Below are 26120 nucleotides of genomic sequence, written 5' to 3'. Positions count from 1 at the left end.
CAATACCAAACGGATTTTTCTCATGTATGAGGATACACAGGATGGAGATGGTGGATTGTTTGCTCTCTCTGATTAATTTGGTTGCCTATATAACATGATTATAATCAACATGCTGTTAACTATAAGAGTGATTACATGTATTTCCACTTGTATATATAATTAGTGAAGAATAAATGCTAGCTTTATGAATTTGGTAATGAAAAGTTAAAAATGGTAATGAAAATTGAGGAGTTTGGTAATGTGGCCGTTGCGATCTGGCAACTCTGTTACCCCATCATCAACAGTCAAGGCCTAACTCCGATCGAGTGCAGATGCTTATCGCAATGCAAGCCACATGTGCTCGTTTTTTGTGCATAAACAGTGAATAAACTGCAATACCTTGCCACTAAAACACACGGGAATTTACAGTGTTGTGCAGTGTTAAGAAATTAGAATTTAGAGTGCAAAGGATTAACTGTGGAGTGCAAACTGACAGTTCAAACCAGTCCAGGAACCAGGGACTTGTTGTAAGTACCCAGAATGTTTAATATTGTATAAACTCACCTCTAAAACTTCATTCTCTGGTTCTTTTGCATTTATTTCAGTCTTTTATGTCTCTTATTGGTGTGATTTGGGTCTTAAATAGGTGCTATGCATGTCGAGAGGGAGTTGTATAGGTGTTTTGCTGAGTCAGGGTCCATAAGTACAAGTCCAGAAGGCTGGGGCCGAATATCCGGACGGGACCACTTTCCGGACATGCCTTTGGCTCTTTTACATCGGATAGTGGGGGGATTACTGTATATTTTTTAGGAATATGGGGCTAGCGATAAAAAAAAATAATTAGAAAAAATAAATAAAGATGTTAATGATGAGGGAGCAGTACAATTCATGTTTTCACATTTTATGCAATGTGTGAAAAGGGCTTTATGACCGATAAAAAAAAAAAAGCCATGGGACATGGAGGCTTAAAAATGTAGCTCTTATAGTATGTGAAGACTTTATGTGTTGATATAAGACGTTAGATAAGATAATTGTGAGTTCAGTTCTTTTAAATTATTCTATCATACAAATTATAAAGCTCACCTGACTTGTTTATTATTCAGGATTAATGCATTTGTGCTTATTAGAGAAGTTGTACACTTTTAAGGTTACGCTTAGTGGCAATCCTTGGTGGTTAAAATTATGGGGGGTATTGGGGGGCAACACTTCTCAGTTAGGTTAGGATGCACTGATGTGTCCAGTCAGCAAGACTGCATGTAAATATACTGCCTCGGGTGTCTTAAGGCAGACATACTGTATTTGTAATGACCAATCTTTGTATATATTTTTAAAGAAAAATATGGGGCTTCCAGAACCTAACCCCCTATTTTGCAAGATTTTGTCACATTTTAGCACAAATTTGATTCTGGAGGAGGTTCTGCATGACCCATCACGTGTTTTATGAGGACCATACTGTACTATGACTAAGTAAATATAAATACAGCAGATAAATACTGTACGTTGGAAACTATATGACGATGACAATGACAATGAAGAATATGATGATGATGATGATGATGATGATGATGATGATGATGATGATGATCCACCACCACTAACCTGGCCAGTGAGAGTGAGTGTATCCAGCAGGGTCGGTGCAGGTTTCGCTGAGTGGCTGGAAGACATCCTCCCACCCAGCCTTATTGTAACGCCAACCCCTTGACTTGAGGATGAGAGTGCGGTGGCTGCCATAGGCCACAATAAAACAGTACACTACATGATGGATCTGGCACCCGTAACCACACCCCTGCAACACAAAACCCACATCAACCATTTCTATACAGTGACAATTTTTTTTTCTTTACTCTTGCTACTGAAGGACAATTTTATGTCATTCACTACAAAAAGGAACCAGAATAAATTGTAGGGTAGAAAAATGAATAGAAGAGCCTGAGAAGTAGGGAAGAATGAGGGGGGGCCTACCTCTCCCTCTCTCCCTCCTTTCCAACTAGCCCTCTTTCATATCAACACATCTGTTTTATCTATATATCTACAGCTGGACGCCTTAATCCCGTAAGGGGTGGCCACAGACAAATTGCCTCCATGTCGCCCTGTCCCTGCCATTTCATTGCCCTGCTCCCAGCTCACACACCCCTCTCTCATCTACTTCTCCACTCCATCCCTCAATCTCATCGTTGGTCTCCCTCTCCCCTTCCCCCCCTCCACCTCACTCACATACACTCTCCTCATCAGTCTCTCACTCTCCATCCTCTCCACATGGCCAAACCACCTCAATGTGTTTCTCCTAACATTTCCTATCACATCCACATCTACACAACAATGCTTCTTCACTTCCTCATTTGTCAGTCGGTCTCTCCACATGACTCCACATGCTCCTCTCACGTAACTCATTTCCACTGCTCTCAATCTTGACTTCTGTCCCTCCAACGAGGTCCAAGTTTCACTTCCATACATTAGAGTTGGTATCACAATACTGTCATGCAGTAACTTTTTCACTTCCATGCCCACTTCCCTGTTTCTTATCACTGCTTTCAAGGAACCAGCAGCCTTTCTTCCTTGTTATACACATTCAAGCATTTCAACCTCTAAACTTCCATCCTTACTCATCACACTACCCAAGACCTTAAATGCACTCACATTTTCCATTTCCTCTTCATCCAACCTCACTGTACATTTGCTGACTTCATTTCCCTTAAAGACCATAACTTTACTCTTCCCTACATTCACCTTTAGATTCCGTTTCTTACACACACTCCCAAACTCATCCACTAAACCTTGCAGCTCCCTTTCATGTTCACTTAACAACACAGTATCATCTGCAAACAACAGTACAGGGAGTTTCCAAACACTGCCCTCTCTCACTAAGGCCACTCCAACATCCACTGCCCTACCTTGTATCTCTTTTATAAGCCCATCCATATACGGAGTGAACAACCATGGAGACATAACACATCCCTGTTTCAATCCAATCTTAAAATTGAAAAAGTCACTCAATTCACTATCTACATGCACTGCAGCCTTGGCACCACCATACATACTCTTCATGGCATTCAACAACTTCCCATTTACTCCATTTACTCTTAATACTTTCCACAATCCTTGTATATCCACCCTGTCATATGCTTTCCCAAGATTCATGAAGGCTGCATACAACTTCTTTCCCTTCTCTAGAAACTTTTCCACTAAAGATCTAAGAATGAATACCTGATCTACACAACCTCTTCCCTTCCTAAAACCTCCCTGTTCTTTCAAACCAATTCCTCTGTTATTTTCCTAACTCTGTCAATAAGTATCCTACCATATACTTTTCCTATTACACTAAGAAGAACAAATGTCCCTATGATTACCACATACTTATTTTTCCCCTTTTCCTTTGTAACTTCCAATCCTCCAAGACTCTACCTTACTCCCAGGCCAATCTACACATCTCCCACATCAATTCTACTACTACCTCTCCCCTGCACTTCAACATTTCACCACACAATCCATCAATTCATGGGGCTTTCCCCATTTTGACTTTCTTCATTGCTTCCACAACTTCCATCCTACTGATTTCTTCCTCTCTCCTTACATCCCCCTGTCTCCCAGCCATTTCCCAGCCATTTACACTCGTATTACTTTCATTCTCTATGTTCGACAATTCCTTAAAGTGTTCTCTCTATCTTCTCACTTTTTCTCCCTTCTCCACTAGTAGTATACCATTTTTATTTTTCACACACCAACTAACTTCTTTGCCACCCAGTCTAACTCTCTTTACCTCTTTACAAAATATTTTCTTTCATTCCCTCCATTGTACACTCAAATTCCTTCCAAATTCCTCATCCACTCTCTTCTTACTCTCTCCTATTAATCTTTTCATCTCTCTCTTCCTCTCTACACATAACTTTCTCTTCCTTCTCTCAACTTCTTCTTCACTTGTTTCTCATCCACTCACTATATGCTTTCTCTTTTGTGTCACAGCATGTCTCACCTCTTCATTCCACTATGCTGTTCCTTGCACCCCATTTCGTCTTCTCTTCACATCACACACCACCTCACATGCTGCACAGATTTCTTCTGTGAATATCTTGCACACACCTTCCACGACCCCCATTTGCTCCAATCCATATTTATCCAATCGCTCCTCCAATTCTCTCTTATATTCTACCTTTTTCCATCCTCCTGTAACCTTTCCACCCTCCTTGTATGAACTACTTCCTCCTGTCCTTCCCTTCTTCTATTCCTCCATTTCATCGGAACCCTGATTCTCACCACCACCAAGTGATGGTGAACCCTGATTCTCACCACCACCAAGTGATGGTGAACCCTGATTCTCACCACCACCAAGTGATGGTCAGAAAGTCCACTTCTTCAACCTCTATATGCTCTTGCATCCACAACACACCTTCTCATCTGATCATCCACACACACATATAATCAATCACTGCCTTTCACTTGGTTCACCACCCACCCTTCTCATCACCTGCCACGTATACCTGTGGATCATTTTGTGCCTGAAGAGGGTATGGCTATCAACAACTCCCTCCCAGCACAAATATCCAATAGGGCACTGTTATTCTCAACCACTTCTGAAGGCACACCCCACTCACCAACTACTCCATCCACCTACACATTCCCTATTTTTCCATTTATATCTCCAATCAACTTATGCCTAAATAAATGAATTTTTTTACTTCAGTTTTTTTTCAGTATTGTCTCATGGATATAGAGCTTTTATGGAAAATGAAAGTGAAAAAGTTACTACATGACAGTAATGTGATACCAACTCTTAACGTATGGAAGTGAAGCATGGACGTAATTGGAAGGACACAAGTCAAGAGAGAGAGCAGTGGAAATGAGTTATTTAAGAGGGGCTTGTGGAGTCACATGGAGAGACAGACTGACAAATAAGGATATCAGTGAGCATTGTGGTGTGGATGTGGATGTGATAGGAAGCATTAGGAGGAATACACTGAGGTAGTTTGGCCATGTGGAGAGGATGGAAGGTGAGAGACTGACGAGGAGAGTGTATGTGAGTGAGATGGAGGGGGGGGAGAGGGAGGGGGAGGCCGAGGATGAGATGGAGGGATGGTGTGGAGAGGTATATAAGAGAGGGGGGTGTAAGTTGGGAGCAGGGCAGTAAAATGGCGGGGGCCAGGGCGACATGGAGACGATTTGTTTGTGGCCACCCTGTACGGGACTGAGGCGTCTGGCAATAGATAGATAGATAGATGATATACAGGAAATGAGCTACGTTCGTGGGATCCTGTCTCTGTTTCTCAATAAGTCAAACTTTGTTTTAAAATCGTTTAAGTTTTTAGACTGGACAATCTCTTTGTCCCAGCTATTCCACAGGTCTATACATCTATAAGGAAAACTATATTTCTTGATATCCTTCAAGCAGCTTGGCTTCTTGAAGTTCATTCCGTGTCCTCTTGTTACTCTCTTGTCCCACAGAAACAGATCTTCTCGGTCAATATTATCTACTCCCATCGTGGTCCTGAACACTGCAATCGTGTCGCCTCTCTTTATCCTTTGCTCTAAGGAAGGCAAATCCAGCTTTTCCAGCCTCTCTTTGTATGACAGATCTGCCAGACTAGGGACCATCTTGGTTGCTGTTCTTTGTATTCTCTCAATCTTGTTTATATCTTTCTTTTTGTGTGGGGACCAAACTACTGCTGCATATTCTTACCAGAGGCAGATCATGGCCACTACCAATTTTTTCATCATCTCCTCATCCATATAATGAAATGCTACTCTTATGTTGGTCAAGAGTTTATACTTCTCTCTATCTTGTTAATATGTTTTTCAGGTGACAAACTATCCTGGACCAGCACCCCCAAACCTTTCTCTTCTCTCGCTTTTGTGACTGGTTCATTACCCATCAAATAATTCAGTGCTGGCCTCTTGGTACTTTTACCCATTTCCAATATTTTGCATTTCATTGCATTGAATTTCATTTCCCATATCCTGCTCCAATCATGTCTCCTATTCAGATCCTCCTGCAGCATTTTACAATTCTCCTCAACCTCTACCTTCCTCAAGATCTTTGCATCATCAGCAAACAGACTTGCATAACAGTTCACTCCATCTACCACATCATTTAGGTAAATCAGGAACATTACTGGCGCCAACACCGAGCCTTGTGGGACTCCACTTGTTACTTCCCTCCATCCAGGCATCTTATCCTTTATTACTGTCCTCAACTGTCTCTCTCTCAAAAAGTCACTCATCCATTCCAGGAGGTTCCCCTTCAGTGTTTCCACATTAGTCTCTTATGGGGTACCTTGTCGAAGGCCTTCTCCAAATCTGAATACATACAATCCACCCAACCATCTCTCTCCTGAAGCACATCAATCGCTCTTGAGTAATGCTCAAGCTGGAAACACGTGACCTTCCACTTCTAATTCCAAACTGACTATCACCCAAAATATTCATCTTTTCCAGATATTTCATCCATCTATCTTTCAGGATTCTTTTGCACAATTATGTGACCATGCAGGTTAGGGACACTGGTCTATAATTCAGGGATTCTTCCCTGTTTCCTCCCATATAAACTGGTACTACATTTGTCCTCTTCCATTGTTGAGGCACTTTCCCCTCTTCCAGAGAACACACAATTAAACTGTGAATCTTATCTGCCAGTTGTTCTCTGCATTCCTTCAGTACCCAATTAGAGATTCCATCTGGTCCTGGGTCTTTCCTTACATACTGAGTTTCCAGTAATTTATACACTTCCAGTACTGAGGTGGTTTAGCCATGTGGCGAGGATGGAGGGTGGGAGGCTGACAAGGAGAGTGTATGTGAGTGAGGTGGAGGGGGGAAGAGGGAGGGGGAGGCCGAGAATGAGATGGAGGGATGGAGTGGAGAGGTATATGAGAGAGGGGGGTGTGAGCTGGGGGCAGGGCAGTGAAATGGTGGGGGACAGGGCGACATGGAGGCAATTTGTTTGTGGCCACCCCGTACGGGATTGAGGCGTCTGGCAATAGACAGATAGATAGACAGACTGTACTTCCACTTTTATATCTTTTATCACTAAATTTCTAGTCACTGCCTCCCCTTCCACAAACTCTTTTTCATTAGTGAAAACCGTTTGCAAACATTTGTTCATTATTTCAGCTTGCATTGTCGCATCTTTATAGACATCATCTTCTACTTTCAGTTTGGTGATTCCTTCCTTTTGTTTCAGTTTGACATTCACAAATCTATAAAACAGTTTGGATTCATCCTTGCATTTGTCTATTACACCTTTTTCAAAATTCCTTACTTCCTCTCTACATATTCTTGTGTATTCATTTCTAGTTCTTTTATATTCTTCCCTTGTTCTGTTGTTACCTCTCTTTCTCCAGTTGTTCCTCGCCATGTCTCTCTCTTTTTTTGCTATCATACACTTATTAAACTACTCCTTTTTCCTGTTTTCTTTCCCCCTTACTCTTGGTACAAAATTTTCCACTCCTGAATTACAGAGGTCAAGAAAGATATCCCACTTCCTCTGTATCTCTCTTGTTTCTCTGAATTTTTTCCAATCTGCATTTTCAAAAATTTTTCTCAATCCTATAAAATTTGCTTTCCCAAAGTTGTATCTTGAATGCCTATAAAGCTCGTCTCTTGACTCCACGTTTCCTATTATCGTCTGGAACTTAATCACCACATGATCACTTTGTCCTATAAGACACAAATATTTCAAAGATTCTATTTCATTGGGTTCTTTGATAAACAGTAAGTCTAATCTTGCTGGTGTGTCCTCATCTCAGAACCGTGTCTCTTCTTTGACCCATTGCATCATCACATTGTTCACTGTTATATTTAATAATATAGTGCCCCATGAATCTTGGCTGCCTCCTGTGTGTGTGTGTTCTTATCTAATTGTTCTTACCTAATTGTATCTTTACAGGAATGAGTCAATCTCATACTGTCCCATGTCTTAAACAATATTTATTGTACATATCCTTAAATTTATTAATTGTTTGGCACACACTATTTCATTCGGTAGTGCACTCCACTGATCAATTGCTCTATTTGGGAAACTAAATTTCCTTACGTCTTTATCGCCTCTCTCCTTTTATGCAGTCTTTTACTGTGTCCTCTTGCTGATGTATCCCCATAGGTTATGTATTCATTTATGTCTATTCTCTCCTTCCCTGATATGCATTTATATATCATAATCATCTCTCCTCTTTACCTTCTCTCCTGTAGTGTAGCCAGATTCAGTTTTTCTAATCTTTCTTCGTAGCTTATATCACTTAAGCTTGGTACCCATCTTGTATCGGCCCTTTGAACCTTTTCAGTCTTATCTATTTGTTTTTTGAGATGAGGACTCCAGACTACTAATGCATACTCCAGGGTTGGTCTGATGAATGATGGTATTGTCTTCCTTAGCATGTCTTCATTTATGTACTGTATGTGAATGCTATTCTCATATTTGCAAGCAGTGTATACATGTTCTGTACCTTCTCACTGATGTGGTCAGCCAGAGATAGTCTGTTATTATTAATCACACCTAGGTCCTTCTCTCTTTCTGATGTGTGTAGGGTTTTACTTCCTAACTTATAATCCCAATCAGGTCTTTCTCCACTTTTACCAAACTTGATTACATGACACTTATCCACAATGAATTCCATTTGCCATGTATTGCTCCATTAATAAAGTTTATTTAATTATTTATTTACAAGAGTCTGCATTAGTAATTGACCTTTGTATTTTTGCATCATCGGCAAACATATTTAGATAGCTTTCATTTCCAATGTTACTATCTATATCATTTGTATACACTAAAAACATGATTGGTGCCAGCACTGAGCCCTGTGGAACTCCGCTAGTCACTTCTCTCCATGATGAGTAATATCCCCTTGGTACTGTTCTCATTTCTCTTTTTTTTAGAAAATCTTGCATCCAACAATACAGTTTGCCTCGAATTCCTCCTTGATGGTACAGTTTCCATAAAAGCCTTTGGTGCGGTACTCTGTCAAATGCTTTCTTAAAATCTAACTAGATACTGTGCACCCATCCTTCTCTTTCCTGTAATGTTTCTGTTACTCAATCATAGTAGCTTAACAGATTAGTAATACATGATTTTCCTTTTCTGAAACCAAACTGTCTTTCTGTGTTCTTCTAGATGATTTACCCAACCTTTTCTATATCACCTTTTCTAATACCTTGCTTACAACACTGGTAAGTGATACTGGTCGGTAGTTGAGTGGATTCTGTCTATTTCCTTTCTTGAATAAGGGAACAATGTTTGCTTTCTTCCAAATATCAGGTAGTTTACCTTGTCCCAAGGATTCCTTGAAAATTAAAAACAATGGTTTACTTAACTCCTTTGCACATTCATGTAGCACCCAGCATAAAATTTCATCTGGGCCATTTGCTTTTCCTTTGTCTAATTTACTTAGCTCTTCCTGTATTTCTTTTCCTGATATTTGTATATCTGGTAATATGTGTGGGCATGCCTGTTCTATATCATCCCTCTCAAAAATATTTTCTTCTGTAAAAACTGATTGGAAATTTTTGTTTAGTGCTTCACAAATATCTTTCTCTTGCATATAGGTGATCTCCTCATCTGTAATGGATTGTATTTTATCTTTTATTTTGGTTTTGAATCTGATGTAGTTGTAAAATAGCTTCGGTTGATCACTACTTTCATTTATGATATCCTCCTCAAACTGTTTTTGGGCTTCCATCCTTATTCTTGTATAATCATTTCTTGCCTGTTTATAGTTGTTATATGCCCTCTCACTATTGTGTTTTCTGTATCTATTCCACAAAAAATCTCTTTTTTCTTCTGATTTTTTACATTCCGTATTAAACTATTTCTGTATTTTCTTTTCTGCTTCTTTGTGCGGTGGAATGTGCTTCTGGACTCCTATTTCATAAAGTTCACAGAATTTTTTATATATAGCATTTAAATTTTGTCCTCTAAGCTCCAATTCCTAATCAATTTCTAAGAAGTACTTCTTTAGGTCATGATAGTTTCCCTATTTATAATTTAGGCTCTTCTTGTAACTTTCATTGCTGTTAACTATGTCATATGCAATCCTGAAGTTGTAATTTAGTACTGCATGGTCTATCTATCTATCAATCTATTGCCAGATGCCTCAATCCCGTTTGGGGTGGCCACAAACAAATCGCCTCCACGTCGTCCTGTCCCCCGCCATTTCACTGCCCTGCTCCCAACTCACACCCCCCTCTCTCATATACCTCTACACCCCATCCCTCCATCTCATCCTCGGCCTCCCCCTCCCTCTTCCCCCCTCAACCCCACTCACATACACTCTCTTCGTCAGTCTATCACCCTCCATCCTCTCCACATGGCCAAACCACCTCAGTGTGTTTCTCATAACGCTTCCTATCACATCCATATCCACACAACAACGCTCCTTTATATCCTCATTCATCAGCCTGTCTCTCCATGTGACTCCACAGGCTCCTCTTAAATAACTCATTTCCACTGCTCTCACTCTTGACTTGTGTCCTTCCAACAATGTCCAAGCTTCACTTCCATACGTTAGAGTTGGTATCACAATATTGTCATGTAGTAATTTTTTCACATCCATACTCACTGCCCTGTTTCTTATCACTGCTTTCAAGGAACCAGCAACCTTTCTTCCCTATTGTACCCTTTCAAGCACTTCACCCTCCAAACCTCCATCGTTTCTCATCATACTACCCAAGTACTCAAAAGTACTCACATTTTTCAATTCCTCACCATCCAACCTCGCTGTACATTCACTGACTTCATCTCTCTCAAAGACCATCACTTTACTCTTCCCTACATTCAACTTTAGATTCCATTTCTTACACACACTCACAAACTCATCCACCAAGCCTTGGAGCTCCCCTTCGTCTTCACTCAACAACACAGTATCATCTGCAAACAACAGTACAGAGAGTTTCCAAACACTATCCTCTCTCACTAGGGCCACTCCAACATCCACTACCCTACCTTGTACCTCTTTTATTACCCCATCCATGTACAGATTGAACAACCATGCAGACATGACACATCCCTGTTTCAACCCAACCTTCAAAGAGAAAAATTCACTTAGTTCAACATCCACACGCACTGCAGCTTTAGCATCATCATACATACTCTTCACAGCATTCAGCAACTTCCCATCTACTCCATATATTCTTAATACTTTCCACAATCCTTGTCTATCCACCCTGTCATATGCTTTCTCCAAATCCATGAAGGCCGCATACAAACTTTTTCACTAAAGATCTAAGAATGAATATCTGATCTACACAACCTCTTCCCTTTCTAAAGCCTCCCTGTTCTTCTCCAACTAATTCCTCTGTTCTTTCTCTAACTCTGTCAATAAGTATCCTACCATACACTTTTCCTATTATACTAAGAAGACAAATGCCCCTATGATTACCACACGTTTCTTTTTCCCTTTTTCCTTTGTACAAGGGAATAATTATACCTGACTTCCAATCCTCCGGGACTCTACCTTCCTCCCAGGCTAATCTACACATCTTCCACATCCATTCTACTACTATCTCTCCCCCATGCTTCAGCATTTCACCACACACTCCATCAATTCCTGAGGCTTTCCCCAATTTAACTTTCTTCATTGCTTCCACAACTTCTATTCTACTGATTTCTTCCTGTCTTCTCACCTCCCTCCTTCTCCCAGCCATTCCCCAGCCACTTATACTCGCATTACTTCCATCTTCTATGTTCAACAATTCCTTAAAGTGTTCTCTCCATCTGCTCACTTATTCTTCCTTCTCCACTAGTAATCTACCATTTTTATCTTTCACCCCCCTGCTAACCTCACTTCAACTCTGTCTTACTCGCTTCACCTCTTTCCAGAACATTTTCTTACAGTCTCTCCACTTTACACTCAAATTCCTTCCAAATTCCTCATCCACTCTCTTCTTACTCTCTCTTACTAATCTTTTCACCTCTCTTTCTTTCTACATATAACTCTCTCTTCCGCCTCTCAACTTCTTCTACGCCCCTATTTCTCATCCATTCATTGTATGCTTTCTTTTTTTGTGCCACAGCCTGTCTCACCTCTTCAGTCCACCATGCTGTTCCTTGCACCCCCCTCTGTCTTCTCTTCCTCCCACACACCACATCACATGCTGCACATATTTCTTCTGTAAATATCCTGCACACATCTTCCATGTCCCCCATCTGCTCCAATTCATATTTGCCCAATCATTCCTCCACTTCTCTCTTATACTCTGCCTTTTTCTTATCCTCTTGTAACCTTTCCACTCTCCTTGCAACTACTCCTTCCTCTCGTCTTTCCCTTCTTCTTTTTCTCCATCTTACTTGGATCCTAATTCTGGCCACCACCAAGTCGTGGTCAGAAAGTCAACTCCCCCAACCTCTATAAGCTCTTCTATCCATTACACATATTCGCATCCTTTCATCCACACACACATAATCAATCATTGCTTTCCTTTCATTTAGTTCACCACCCACCCTTCTCATCACTCGCCATGTATACCTGTGGATCATTTTGTGCCTGAAGAGGGTATTGGCTATCACCAACCCCCTCCAAGCACAGATGTCCACTAACGCACTGCCATTCTCATCTATCTCAGCAGGCACACCCCACTCACCAACTATTCCATCCACCTTCACATTCCTTACTTTATCATTCATATCACTGATCAAAAACACTCTCTCATTCCTTCCAAACTTTTCCATGCACACTTCCACATTTGTCCAGAACTCTTCTCTCACTCTGCTAGCACGATCTTGTGTTGGCGCATACACACACACAATCGCCCACATTTGTATTCCAACTTTGAACCTTACCCACACAATCCTTGACCCAAGTGATCCATACTGTCTTATGCTCTTCTTCCATCTTTTACTCACAACTATACATACTCCTTCTTTCGCCCTCTCATTCTCACTACTCCTGCATGGTCGCTTTTGCCAAATGGAGGGTGATACATTAAATTGTCAATATCGTTTTCTTGCCTAGTAAATATAAGATCTAGCACTGAGGGTGCATCGAGTACTCTTTTTCTGTTGCTTTCCCTTACATGTTGCGTTAGGAAAAAGTCCTGCACGAGATCCAGGAGCTTTTGGTCCCAACAGCTTTCTTGGCATATTACAGCTAGAATATTCCAATTTATATTTGTATTAAAGTCTCCAGTTAGTATAATTCTTTCTGATTTCTCTTCTATTCTATGTAGTAATGCTCTTAAACTCTGAAGTGTACTCTCTGCCAGATCTTCATATTCACCTCTTTCCCATGTGTTTGATCTGGGTGGCATGTACAAATTGGCTACAATTACTTTCCCTTCAGATGTATTGACCTCTACTGCAATCAGTTCTACTTGTGTGGATATATCTAGTTCTATTTCTTCGACTTAATTTTTCTTAGTTAATATTATAATTCCTCCTCCTTTTTTTAAGTTCCTATCTCTTCTCCATATATTGTATTCCTCTGAGTTTAGCATGTCATCTGATATCCTTGGTGTTATTTTTGTTTCAGTTAGGCATATTATATGTGGTTCATTTTCTCTGATATAATCATTCATCGCTAATAATTTAGATACGATTCCATCCACACTTGAGTACATCAACTTAATCATCTTATTTACATACTTGTCACAACCTGGTTTTACTAACTTCCTCCTTTTTATTCCCTCCTGTTTATGTACCACTTACAAACCTGCAATCCGATTACTTTGTAAAAAAATGTATTCATCTCCTCCTCTGATTTTCCCTCATTCTTTGTTTTTGCTTCCTCCTTCTTCTCTTTTAGTAATTCCAGCTCTTCTTGAGTTAGGTGTGTGTGTGTGTGTGTGTGTGTGTGTGTGTGTGTGTGTAATTCACCGGGTCGGTCAGGATCACTTGATGGTCGTGATGGTCAGCTTTTACCCTCCCGGAAGGGAGCTGAGAGCTCATATAGTCCGATCTAAGGGCAAGGCTGTGACCTTCACACACACACCTGTCCCCTTGCTCAAGGGGGACAGTAACCACCCACTTCGTCAGTGAAACTTTTCGCAACCTGAGTGAGTGTGTGTGTGTGTGTGTGTGTGTGTGTGTGTGTGTGTGTGTGTGTTCTTACCTAATTGTATCTTCGCAGGAATGAGTCAAGCTCGCACTGTCCCATGCATCAAACCACATTCACCCCAGACATCCCCAAACCTGTGAACAGTTTTGGCACACATCACTTCACTTAGCAGTGCACTCCACTGATCAACTGCCCCATAAGGGAAAGCAAACCCCCCCACATCCCCATCACCCCTCCTCTCATGTAGTTTTTTGCAGTGTCCCCCTGCTGATGCTTCCCCACAGGTTACACACTCACCCATATCTACTTTCTCCTCCCCCCCGAGATGCACCCATATACCACAATCATGCCTCCTCCCTTCCCTCTCTCCTGCAGTGTCGGCAGATTCAATCCTTCTAAACTTTCCTCACTGCTCAGATCCCCCAAGCCTGGCTTCCATCTTGCAGCAGCCCCCTGTACCCCTTCAATCCCACTGATGTGCTTTTTCGAGACGAGGACTCCACACCACTGATGCACACTCCAGGGTTGGTCTGATGAATGATGTTAATATCTTTCTCAACATGTCCCCACTTAGATATGTGAATGCCACTCTCACACTAGCAAGCAATGCACACATGTTACATACCCTCTCACTGATATGGTCATCTGGAGACAGTCTACCACTGACAACAAGCTTGAGAGAGAGAGAGAGAGAGAGAGAGAGAGACACACACAAAGAGAGAATACTCAAACCAGAGACTACTATACTCAGAGGAATGAGTGTGAAGGGGGGGGTAAAGGAGTTTTCAGACAAAATTAAGAAAAAAAAAAAAACATGGCTTCACAACACACAGCCTCGGAGTCCCCGGGGGAGGAACCATAAATGCCCCCACCTTCCGCCCCTCTCCCAGTGATGACTCGAGCACCCTGGAACCACTGTCTGACTCACTTTTTCTTCATTTCTGCAACATTCGCAGTCTTCCCTCTAACTTTTGTTCTGTTGTGCACCACCTCTCCTCCTCTAAACCTCACCTTCTCAGATCCCCCAACTGTCTGAGGCAACTGATAGCAAAACCCTTTTCTGCTTCCTCCTACTTTCTCTATACTCGTATCAAAGCCAAAAGTGGCTGTTGTGTATACACATGCAACGACTTATCTTGCTCTCGTGTTCCTGAACTTGATTCTTCTGAATTCTCAACATTCTGGCTTCAGCTTTCCTGTCATTCTCTGACTAAATATATCTGCGCTGTTTACTTATCCCCTAATTCTACTATCAAAAATTCTTTGACTATCTTACTTCTATGTTGGAACACATTCTGTCCATTTCTCCTTTCTCTGAAATCTCCATTCTATGGGATTTCAATGTTCACCACCACCTTTGGCTCTCCTCTCCTTTCGCTGATCCACCTGGTAAACAAGCCTACATCTTTTCTATCCTTAATGACCTAGAGCAACTTGTACAGCACCCTATCCGTATCCCTGACCACCTTGGAGAGAGCTCCAACATACCTGACCTCTTCCTTACAACTAATCCTTCTGCTTACACTGTTAATCTTTTCTCTCCATTGGGCTCCCCCTGATCACAACCTTATTGCCTTAACCTGTCCTATTGCTCTGGCACAGCCTGTGGACCCTCCAAAGAAACGTCATCTGTGGCACTTTGGAGCTGCAGATTGGGAGGCCCTCAGACAGTACTTCTTTGATTTTCCCTGGAATGATTATTGCTTCCATGGCTGGGAGCCATCTGAGTGAACCTTGCGCATTATGGAGGTTATTCTCTCAGGCATGGAAGCATACATTCCCTTTTCATATCCTCTGACTAATGCAAGAAAGCCTTGGTTTAATCATGCTTGTTCTAATGCTGTCCACAAGAAAGAAAGGGCCTATAAATGGTACCAGAGCCAACCCACCCCTGAATTACATCTTTTTTACGTTTCTACCCGAAATCATGCTAAGTCTCTTCTTCGCTCTACTAAAAATAATTTCATCCGTACTAAATACTCTCAACTCTCCAACTCGAATTCTTCCTGCTCCTTCTGGCACCTTGCCAAAAACCTTTCTAACGGCTTTACCTCATCATCCATCCCTCTTTTCTACTCTGATGGTTCTGTAGCTATTTCTTCTACTGACAAAGCAGCTCTCTTCGCTCAGACTTTCTCTTCCAATTCCTTAGATGATTCCGGTGCTGTTCCTCCATCAATTCCCCGCTATGACTTCCTCATGGCTGACATTAAAATTTCTTCAACTGATGTATTTTTTGCCATCACAGCCCTCAATAATAACAAGGCATATGGGTCTGATGGAGTCCCTCCTGTTGTCCTCAAGAACTGTGCTTCTGTGCTTACACCCAGCCTAGGTAAACTCTTTTGCCTTTGTCTATCAACTTGAACCTTGCCTTCTTGCTGGAAATTTGCTCTCATTCAGCCAGTCCCAAAGAAGGGTGACCATTCCCAACCCTCAAACTATTGTCCAACTGCTTTAACATCCTATGTCTCAAATGTTTTTGAGTCAATTCGTAACAGAAGAATTTTATAGCATCATTCCTGTCACAACCTTCTTTCTGATCATCAGTATGGGTTCCATCAGGGACGCTCCACGGGCAATCTTCTCACCTACATTTCAGACTCCTGGTCATCCTTCTTTCGGGACTTTGAAGAAAGCTTTGCTATTGCACTTGTCATCTCAAAAACTTTCAATCGAGTCTGGCATAAATCTTTAATTTCCAAACTGCCTTCTTATGGTTTCTATCCTTCTATCTGTGTCTTCATTTATAGTTTCCTTTCTGGTCGTTCTATAGCCGCTGTTATAGACGGCCATTGTTCTTCTCTTAAATCTATCAACAGTGGTGTTCCTCAGGGTTCTGTCCTATCACCAACTCTCTTACTTTTATTCACCAAAGACCTTCTAAGCTGCACACCTAACCCTATCCACTCGTATGCTGATGATTCCACCCTTCACCTTTCCATTCGGTTCCCACAAAGTCCATCGCAGCAGTTACTTCAACAAACAATGGATGAGGCTATGGCACACTTAATGTCTGACTTGGCTTGTATCTCTGACTGGGGTAAAAATAATCTTGTTGTTTTTAATGCATCAAAGACTCAGTTCTTACACCAATCAACCCGTCAAAATCTTCCACAGGTGTACCAACTAATGTTTAATAATATTCAGCTTAATATTGCATCATCCTTTAACATACTTGGTGTTTCATGCACTTGGGACTTATCTTGGAAAGATCATATTACATCACTTGTAAAATCTTCTTCCAAGAGATTAGGTGTGCTAAGCTAACTCTGTACCTTCTTTACCCCTGCACAGTTGTTGACGTTATACATGGGTTTTATCTGCCCCTATGTAGAGTACAACTCTCATGTGTGGGGAGGCTCCTCACATACAGCTCTTCTCAATAAGGTGGAATCAAAGGCTTTTCGTCTCATTAACTCTCCTCTTCGTACTGGCTCCCTTCAACCTCTGTCTCTTCACCGCGCTGTTGCATCTTTATCTATTTTCTGTCATTACTTCAATGGTCACTGCTCCTCTGAACTGTCTGCTTGCATTCCTCCACTTCTACGACAGACGCATAGCACCCGTCAAGCAGCAAACTCTCATCCCTTTTCTGTCCAACTCTCTAATGCAAGAGTTAACCATTACTTCCAGTCCTTCATTTATGCAACGGTTAACTCTGGAACTATCTCCCTCTGTCTGTATTTCCTGCTAGCTATGATCTCCAGTCTTTCAAACGCAATGTGTCCAAGCATGTCGAAATGATTGGCTCTTGAATTTGGCTCTCTCTTGTATTTTTTCTTTCGGAAGAAACAGTTATTGCAGGCTCGTGGCCTTTGGTTCCTTCTTTCTAGCATAAAAAAAAAAAAAGTTACCAGTGAAGACTTTTTCTCTGGCTTGTAAGCGTTGTGTGTGCGGTCGGCTGTACGTGAGGCATGTGTGAGTAGGTTTGTGAGTTTTACGTTCCAGTCAGCTTAGGCAATGATAATGATGTTTTTGTGCAAAAAAATGTGCTACTGCAGCAGGAATGTTGAGTTTCAGCTTGCAGTGATAATGAAAATTGTGATAACCATGTGTGCTACAACAAATGGATAGCTGTATTCAGTACTGTACACACATAAAGAAGCAAAATACCAGCAACAGAAATAGTATAATGAACAGTAACACAATAATCATTGCCAAGTATAGAAAGAAAATACGACCGTGACTACGCCACCACAGCAATAACAATGGCACAGCTTTACAAACTTAACGCTTAGCAATGAATGCTTCAATTCTGCAGAGATTTTTAATACGGAGTAGTAAGAAATGTAGCTGTACAGTATTACAGAATTTTTACAAAATAGCAAGAAATGTCATAGCATTACAAAGATTTTTACTAGGTTTTGGAATATTTTATTGATTCTGTACTTTTTCTAGTGATCTTCAAGATTTTTATATTTAGCCATGTTCTAATGGTCTTGTGAGCAAGCTTTGCAGTATCTGTTTCTTGGAACTGACAATCCTGCACTCATGAAAGGGTCAGTTACTGCCAAAAGGATCAGTTTCATAAAGAATTTTACATTCAGAATGCAGATTAATGAGAAAGCTCATTTGAATATATGGGTACAGCGTAAAAAATGACAAATCAGTTGCGCAAAAATTCAGGTACAGTGTAAGTGATTCAGTTACTGGGAGGCTGCTAGTATCATTTCTGATAATTCTGTAAATAATCCTTTCTCATATGATTTTAACCCATTCTTTGCCGAATTTCCGAAATGTGTACCCCCGTACTCAAAATGAAATTTCAGCAGAAGAACCGAATACGATCGTGAGTACTAGGGTACTCACGATCATTATAGGGGCCTATTGGGCTTCCTCTTCCTCAGTTTGGGTGCTTTGTGATCCCATGTGTGATGACATATGGCAACTTTGTCACTGATGGCACACTCCCCTGTCATATGTCCCTGCCATGGGGCATAGTTTTATGAAAATGACTCAGATATGTTGTGTAGGTCATTGTACCCAATATATTTTGAATTTGGTATATATAATGCCCTATAACATGTGATATAATATAGCCAGATAATGCTTCTTGGTAAGGGGACCGTCGCTAGCTTAGCAACAGCGGTGGTACCGCGGGAAAGTGTGCGAGAGCACGCCATTGTGTTTTTCAAGCAGCCGAACGTGTGCTACTTCTGTGCCATGGTGTCCTACGGCAATGAATCTGACTTGGATAGTGACTTACAAGTGTCTGATGATAACAAAACACAATCTGACATAACTGTGAGCGACTCTGATGAGGAGTACATGCCCGAGAATGATGGTGAAGTGAGAGATAGTAGTGGGGAAAGTGATACTGATTCTGGTATCAGTTTGGCCTTGAAGCACATCACCCCATCCCCACCTACTTTTGACCTGCCTGCCTGCCTCCTACCTCATTCTTCATGGATCTTCTTCATACACTACTCAAGACAATTAAGGGAACAAGATTTTGATTTGTGATATTTCCGAATCTATGCTTTGTTTGGGTTCAGAAATAGTGTTGTGAGCTAAGCAACGATTGAGGAACCAAATACATCAGTGTGAGTTGAGTTGTCCTTTCTGAGTATGTCAATAAAAATGGGAGTGTCACCCTACCCCTATATAAAGAGTGAAAATTTCATTTTTCATTGAGTAGAATTGGTCAAAATCAGCATCAACATGGTGTTTCTGGCTTTAAGCGATTTTGTTGTGTTTCCCTGTCATCACTGAGTGTGTGCAGCGGTATTTGTCCATAGTTGAGGCGGCTCGAGCATTACAGATGCTCGAGGAAGGACACACCCAAAGAAGGGTTGGCCAAGGCTTTGGAGTGTCTCCTAGCGTCATCAACCGGCTCTGGAGACGATACCAAGATAAATAATACAATCATTATTCTCCTCCCTATTCATTGATTTATATCTCTGTCCACCATATTTATCTGTATATTGTATGTTTACTAAATCAGTTGGTTAGACATATAATATTCTCATGTACATTATTTACCCCTGGGGGTAAGGGGGCTTTTCAAGAATACTCCCCCAGTATCCCTGCTTGTCGTAAAAGGCGACTAAAACGGCTGGCGGAGGGTTAGTGCCCCTCCCTGGAAAACAACTAACTAAAAAGACAAACAATAAGCCTCGGACAAGGACTGACCAAAAGATGACGACCAAGGACCGGACAAAGGACATGGTAATTGGAATTTGGAATGTAAGGGGAGCGAATGATGAGGTGAAAGAGAGAGAGATTGTCAAGGTGCTTGAGGGCGCGAAAGTTGATGTATGCGGAATAACTGAAACGAAATGGAGAGGTGAGAGTGTGAGAGAATGGGAGTATGGATGGGGTATATGTGCAGGAGTAGGAAAGAATGAGAGGGCAAAAGAAGGAGTATGTATTGTTGTGAGTAAAAGATGGAAGAAGAGCATAAGACAGTATGGATCAGTTAGGTCAAGGATTGTGTGGGTAAGATTGAAAGTTGGAATACAAATGTGGGCGACTGTGTCTGTATGCGCCAACACAAGATCATGCTAGCAGAGTGAGAGAAGAGTTCTGGACAAATGTGGAAGTGTGCATGGAAAAGTTTGGAAGGAATGAGAGAGTGTTTTTGATCGGTGATATGAATGATAAAGTAAGGAATGTGAAGGTGGATGGAATAGTTGGTGAGTGGGGTATGCCTGTTAAGATAGATGAGAATGGCAGTGCGTTAGTGGACATTTGTGCTTGGAGGGGGTTGGTGATAGCCAATACCCTCTTCAGGCACAAAATGATCCACAGGTATACATGGCGAGTGATGAGAAGGGTGGGTGGTGAACTGAATGAAAGGAAGGCAATGATTGATTATGTATGTGTGGATGAAAGGATGCGAATACGTGTAATGGATAGAAGAGCTTATAGAGGTTGGGGGAGTTGACTTTCTGACCACTACTTGGTGGTGGCAAGAATTAGAATTCAAGTAAGATGGAGGAATAGAAGAAGGGAAGGACGGGAAGAAGGAGTATTTGTAAGAAGAGTGGATAGGTTACAAGAGAATGAGAAAAAGGCAGAGTATAAGAGAGAAGTGGCAGAACGATTGGGCAAATATGAATTGGAGCAGACGGGGGACGTGGAAGGTGAATGCAGGATATTTACAGAAGAAATATGATCAGCATGTGATGCGGTGCGTGGGACGAAGAGTAGACGGAGGGGTGTGCAAGGAACAGCATAGTGGAATGAAGAGGTGAGACAGGCTGCGGCACAAAAAAAAAAAAACATACAATGAATGGATGAGAAATAGGGGTGTGGAAGAAGTTGAGAGGCGAAAGAGAGAGTTATATGTAGAAAGAAAGAGGGAGGTGAAAAGATTAGTATGAGAGAGTAAGAAGAGAGTGGATGAGGAATTTGGAAGGAACTTGAGCGTAAAGTGGAGGGACTGTAAAAAAAAATGTTCTGGAAAGAGGTGAAGAGAGTAAGACAGAGAGGAAGTGAGGTTAGCAGGGGAGTGAAAGATAAAAATGGTAGATTACTAGTGGAGAAGGAAGAAAAAGTGAGCAAATGGAGAGAACACTATAAGGAATTGTTGAACATAGAGGATGGAAGTAATGCAAGAATAAGTGGCTGGGGAATGGCTGGGAGAAGGAGGGAGGTGAGAAGACAGAAAGAAATCAGTAAGACAGAAGTTGTGGAAGCAATGAAGAAAGTTAAATTGGGGAAAGCCCCAGGAATTGATGGAGTGTGTGGTGAAATGCTGAAGTTTGGGTGAGAGATAGTAGTAGAATGGACGTGGAAAATGTGCAGATTGGCCTGGGAGGAAGGTAGAGTCCCGGAGGATTGGAAATCAGGTATAATTATTTCCTTGTACAAAGGAAATGGGGAAAAAGAAGTGTGTGGTAATCATAGGGGCATTTGTCTTCTTAGTATAACAGGAAAAGTGTATGGTAGGATACTTACTGACAGAGCCAGAGAAAGAACAAAGGAATTAGTTGGAGAAGAACAGGGAGGCTTTAGGAAGGGAAGAGGTTGTGTAGATCAGATATTCATTCTTAGATCTTTAGTGGAAAAGTTTCTAGAGAAGGGAAAGTTGTATGCGGCTTTCATGGATTTGAAGAAAGCATATGACAGGGTGGATAGACAAGGATTGTGGAAAGTATTAAGCATATATGGAGTAGATGGGAAGTTGCTGAATGCTGTGAAGAGTATGTATGATGGTGCTAAGGCTGCAGTGTGTGTGGATGGTGAACTAAGTGAATTTTTCTCTTTGAAGGTTGGGTTGAAACAGGGATGTGTCATGTCTCCATGGTTGTTCAATCTGTACATGGATGGGGTAATAAAAGAGGTACAAGGTAGGGTAGTGGATGTTGGAGTGGCCCTGGTGAGAGAGGGTAGTGTTTGGAAACTCCCTGTACTGTTGTTTGCAGATGATACTGTATTGTTGAGTGAAGACGAAGGAGAGCTGCAAGGCTTGGTGGATGGGTTTGGGAGAGTGTGTAAGAAACGGAATCTAAAGGTGAATGTAGGGAAGAGTAAATTGATGGTCTTTGAGAGAGGTGAAGTCAGTGAATGTACAGCGAGATTGGATGGTGAGGAATTGGAAAATGTGAGTACTGTACGTTTAAGTACTTAGGTAGTGTGATGAGTAAGGATGGAGGTTTGGAGGGTGAAGTGCTTGAAAGGGTACAGCAGGGAAGAAAGGTTGCTGGTTCCTTGAAAGCAGTGATAAAAAGTAGGGAAGTGAGCATGGAAGTGAAAAAGTTACTACATGACAGTATTGTGATACCAACTCTAACATATGGTAGTGAAGCTTCGACGTTGCTGGAAGGACACAAGTCAAGAGTGAGAGCAGTGGAAATGAGTTATTTAAGAGAAGCCTGTGGAGTCACATGGAGAGACAGGCTGACAAATGAGGATATAAAGGAGCATTGTGGTGTGAATATGGATGTGATAGGAAGCGTTATGAGGAATACACTGAGGTGGTTTGGCCATGTGGAGAGGATGGAGGGTGAAAGACTGGCGAAGAGAGTGTGTGTGAGTGAGGTGGAGGGGGGAAGAGGGAGGGGGAGGCCGAGGATGAGATGGAGGGATGGGGTGTAGAGGTATATGAGAGAGGGGGGTGTGAGTTAGAAGCGGGGCAGTGTAATGGCGGGGAACAAAGCGACGTGAAGATGATGTGTTTGTGGCCACCCCGAACGGGATTGAAGCATCTGGCAATAGATAGATAGATAGACATTATTTTAACACGTCATAAACACATCTCGTGGTCAATATCTACTTACTAATACAAAAATAAATAATATAAAGCAAATAGAAATGATGTAATTATAAAATAAATACTACCCCATGAAAAAGCCATGCCTGGGGGAAATTCGGTTTGGCAGGGGGGTAGCTGAGCAGGGGAGGGGGGGGGGATGCAGTAACTAAGGGGTTAAGAGTCATCCTGTAGCCATACCTTATTAAGATTACAAACGAGCTTCTTTGCCTTTGAACAGTCTGGCGGGTTCTGCAATGCATGTAATCGCTTCTGCACCAAGCTGCTGAGGTCTGATGCCTCCTGCTCCCGCCATGTGCCCAGGCCGTCCAGCTGGCTCAGGCGCATTAGGTCGTGCTGTGTTACTCTGAACAATAAAGAGGTGAGAAAAAGCTTTTTTAAACATATTCACTGCAAAATACATTATGTGCTTAGTATAAAGTCACAGTTTTTACTTTGTTTTTGCTATTAACTTGATGGAAAATTTGTGCTACTGAAGCTTCATGGCTATGGTACCAATCATGTTAATTTGCCAATTTTTCTCAGTTTACACTACTGATTATAACGAACAAGTCATTTTTTTAACACATCCTCAATTTATAATGAAGACTGGCAGTACCTACTTGTGCTTTACTGCTGGCAGTCTAGTGATAGTCTTGCATAGGTTTAATTTCAAGAAGATGACAGGTGTTTTTTTTGGCCATGTAATACCACAATAGGGATTAGACTGGCCATCTACCCTTAAATGTACTGGAATATGAAAGCCAAGCCTTGGACCCCTACACCTCAAAGGAGGAAAAATAGGAATGGCTGTTATAATTCTTACTGACTGGTATTTAATGTCAGCTAAAGTCAGATACTTTTACTACACTCAAGAGAAACCTAGGGGAGTCAAAAAACTCAAAGCTACCACAGCATTTTTGCTGAGAAAAAAGTACTACTTGTTTTCATTCCAGCATACAATGAACAATTTTACTTGACTCAAACAAACTCAACACAATGAATACTAAATAATAATAAAATGTCAATTTCTGGTCACTTGCTTTGCAGCTAAGCGTAAACTACCATAGTTCAGAACATTTAAGTCATGGGAAACCAACCTAAACCCCAGGATGCATTTGGCATGATAGAAAATTCTCAGTCCCCTATTAGCTTCATACTGGTATTACTGAAGTCAAATATACTAATACATACATACATACATACATACATACATCACCTAATCCTGTGTTGCCCCATGAGGAGCATAGGAGTCCTGGGCTAGGTAAGTTAGTCCTGGCATTTAAGATGAGAGTGACCAGCCTCACACATCCCTGAGTGGCATTAAATGAGCAATAAACCCCAGCCTTCCCTTGGATATAAACCTACACAGACTCAATCCACCTGTAGCACCTTAATCCCTAAGATAAGCAATTCGATCAACCGTACCGGCGTGAAAAGCTGTACTGTATATGGAGCCGATTTTTCGACTCTTACAGAAGTAAAAAGTGTTATGCCCAAGGTTTAGAGCTTGGATTTAAATACCTTATGCCACAAACCAGTGCATTTTAGACCAACTGGTTCATGAGCTATAGCCCGTCAAAGTTGGAAAAGTTAGCCTTCCAGGCGGGGCAACTCCAGTTTCCTATGCACTCGCACCCCATTCCTCCCTCATTCCTTCCCTCCCACGACCTTCCTCACCCACTTCTATCACCTCCCCCCTCTCTTCCTCCCCTCCCCCCTACCTTCTTTCAGATTTTCCAGCTCATTTTTTTTTTTTTTTCAAACAATAACATGCAAAATAATTGTCGGTGTTCCTAACTCACTCCCAACACCTTTCCCCCCAACACTTCTTCCCTCACCACCTTCCCTCCCTCTGTTCCCTTCCCTCATAGTTGTGTACCTGTCAAAATAAAATAAAAATTGATCAAAAGAATGCAAAATCTTTTTCTTGGTGTTACTTACACACTCCAGCACCTACTCCCCCTCACTCCTCTCCCCTCATGCCTTCCTCTCCCTCCCCTCCCCTCAGAGCTGTCAAATCAAGTAGCTGTAAGAATTTCATGGGGGAAAAAAACCTACAACATGCAAAATAATGATAATGGTGTAAGAGAAAGACAAACACATAAATAGGCAATTTATTATAAAAAACAAACATTACTAACATTTACAGGAAACATTACAATATATACACAAAGATTCATAAAAAAACTTGAAAAAACATACATTCTATGTTTTGTGCATCAGTGTATACAATTACACAAACAATAATCTGATACTGAATGATAACATGCAACATGAACAGTAACATTCATTCATTCATTCATTACCAAACGCCATGTATCCCAAACGGGGTGGCCAAGGGCTTAGAGTTAAATGTTTTACAGGGAGGGGCACTAATCCTCCACCAACCCCACTTGACACGTAGGGATGCCAACAGCATCTGGTGTTCCCAGGCGGTCACCCATCCAAGTACTAACCAGACCCAAAGTTGCTTAACTTCGCTGATCGGATGGGAAGCGGCGTACTCAACGTGGTAACAATGACATATAATACTTTCAGCGGGGAGAGGGTTAGTTCTAAGCAGACGGCATACTACAGGAGATGGGGGATGGGGGTGGGGTGGGGGGAGGCCTGGAGGGGTGGTATGAGGGTATAGAGGTGGGAGACAGACACCACATGACAGAGGACAGGCAGAGAGGGAGTACAGGGGTGTGGAGGGTGGGTAGAAGGGGATATAACCCTCCCCAGGGAGACAGGGAGGGGGGAAAGGGGGGGAACCACAGTGGCATGATGGAGGATGCTGGGGGAGGGGGAGGAAGGGAGCAAGAGGCAGTCAAAGACAAGGGAGGGGGAGAGGGAACAAAGGTATTGGGGTAGAGGAAGGCGGCGAGAGGGCGGTGGGGGAATCACCCCCCCCACACCATAGGTGCAAGCTTAGATCCTCCCTCCTCCCTACTCAGGACTTAGTTCTCATTGGTTTGCATCAATAT

At 41.8% G+C, this 26120-nt stretch overlaps 1 protein-coding gene and 1 pseudogene across 1 annotated transcript in view; both read right to left on the bottom strand.

The window, feature by feature from the left end:
• The window catches only part of FucT6 (alpha-(1,6)-fucosyltransferase 8), a 373788-nt gene that overhangs the window by 146887 nt on the left and 200781 nt on the right, over positions 1-26120 (bottom strand). Inside the window, exons 4-5 of the mRNA XM_080286030.1 lie at positions 23350-23515; positions 1579-1765 (exon numbers count right to left, since the gene is read on the bottom strand). Coding sequence (XP_080142156.1) covers positions 1579-1765; positions 23350-23515 — 353 coding nt within the window. The remainder of the gene's footprint in view (positions 1-1578; positions 1766-23349; positions 23516-26120) is intronic.
• Positions 25559-25674, bottom strand: LOC145417640 (5S ribosomal RNA; annotated as a pseudogene).

Source organism: Coenobita brevimanus, chromosome 110, assembly GCF_032717465.1.
Source record: "Coenobita brevimanus isolate Jiangsu-jjx chromosome 110, ASM3271746v2, whole genome shotgun sequence".
Taxonomy (NCBI): domain Eukaryota; kingdom Metazoa; phylum Arthropoda; class Malacostraca; order Decapoda; family Coenobitidae; genus Coenobita; species Coenobita brevimanus.
This window is presented reverse-complemented; position numbering and strand designations above follow the sequence as displayed.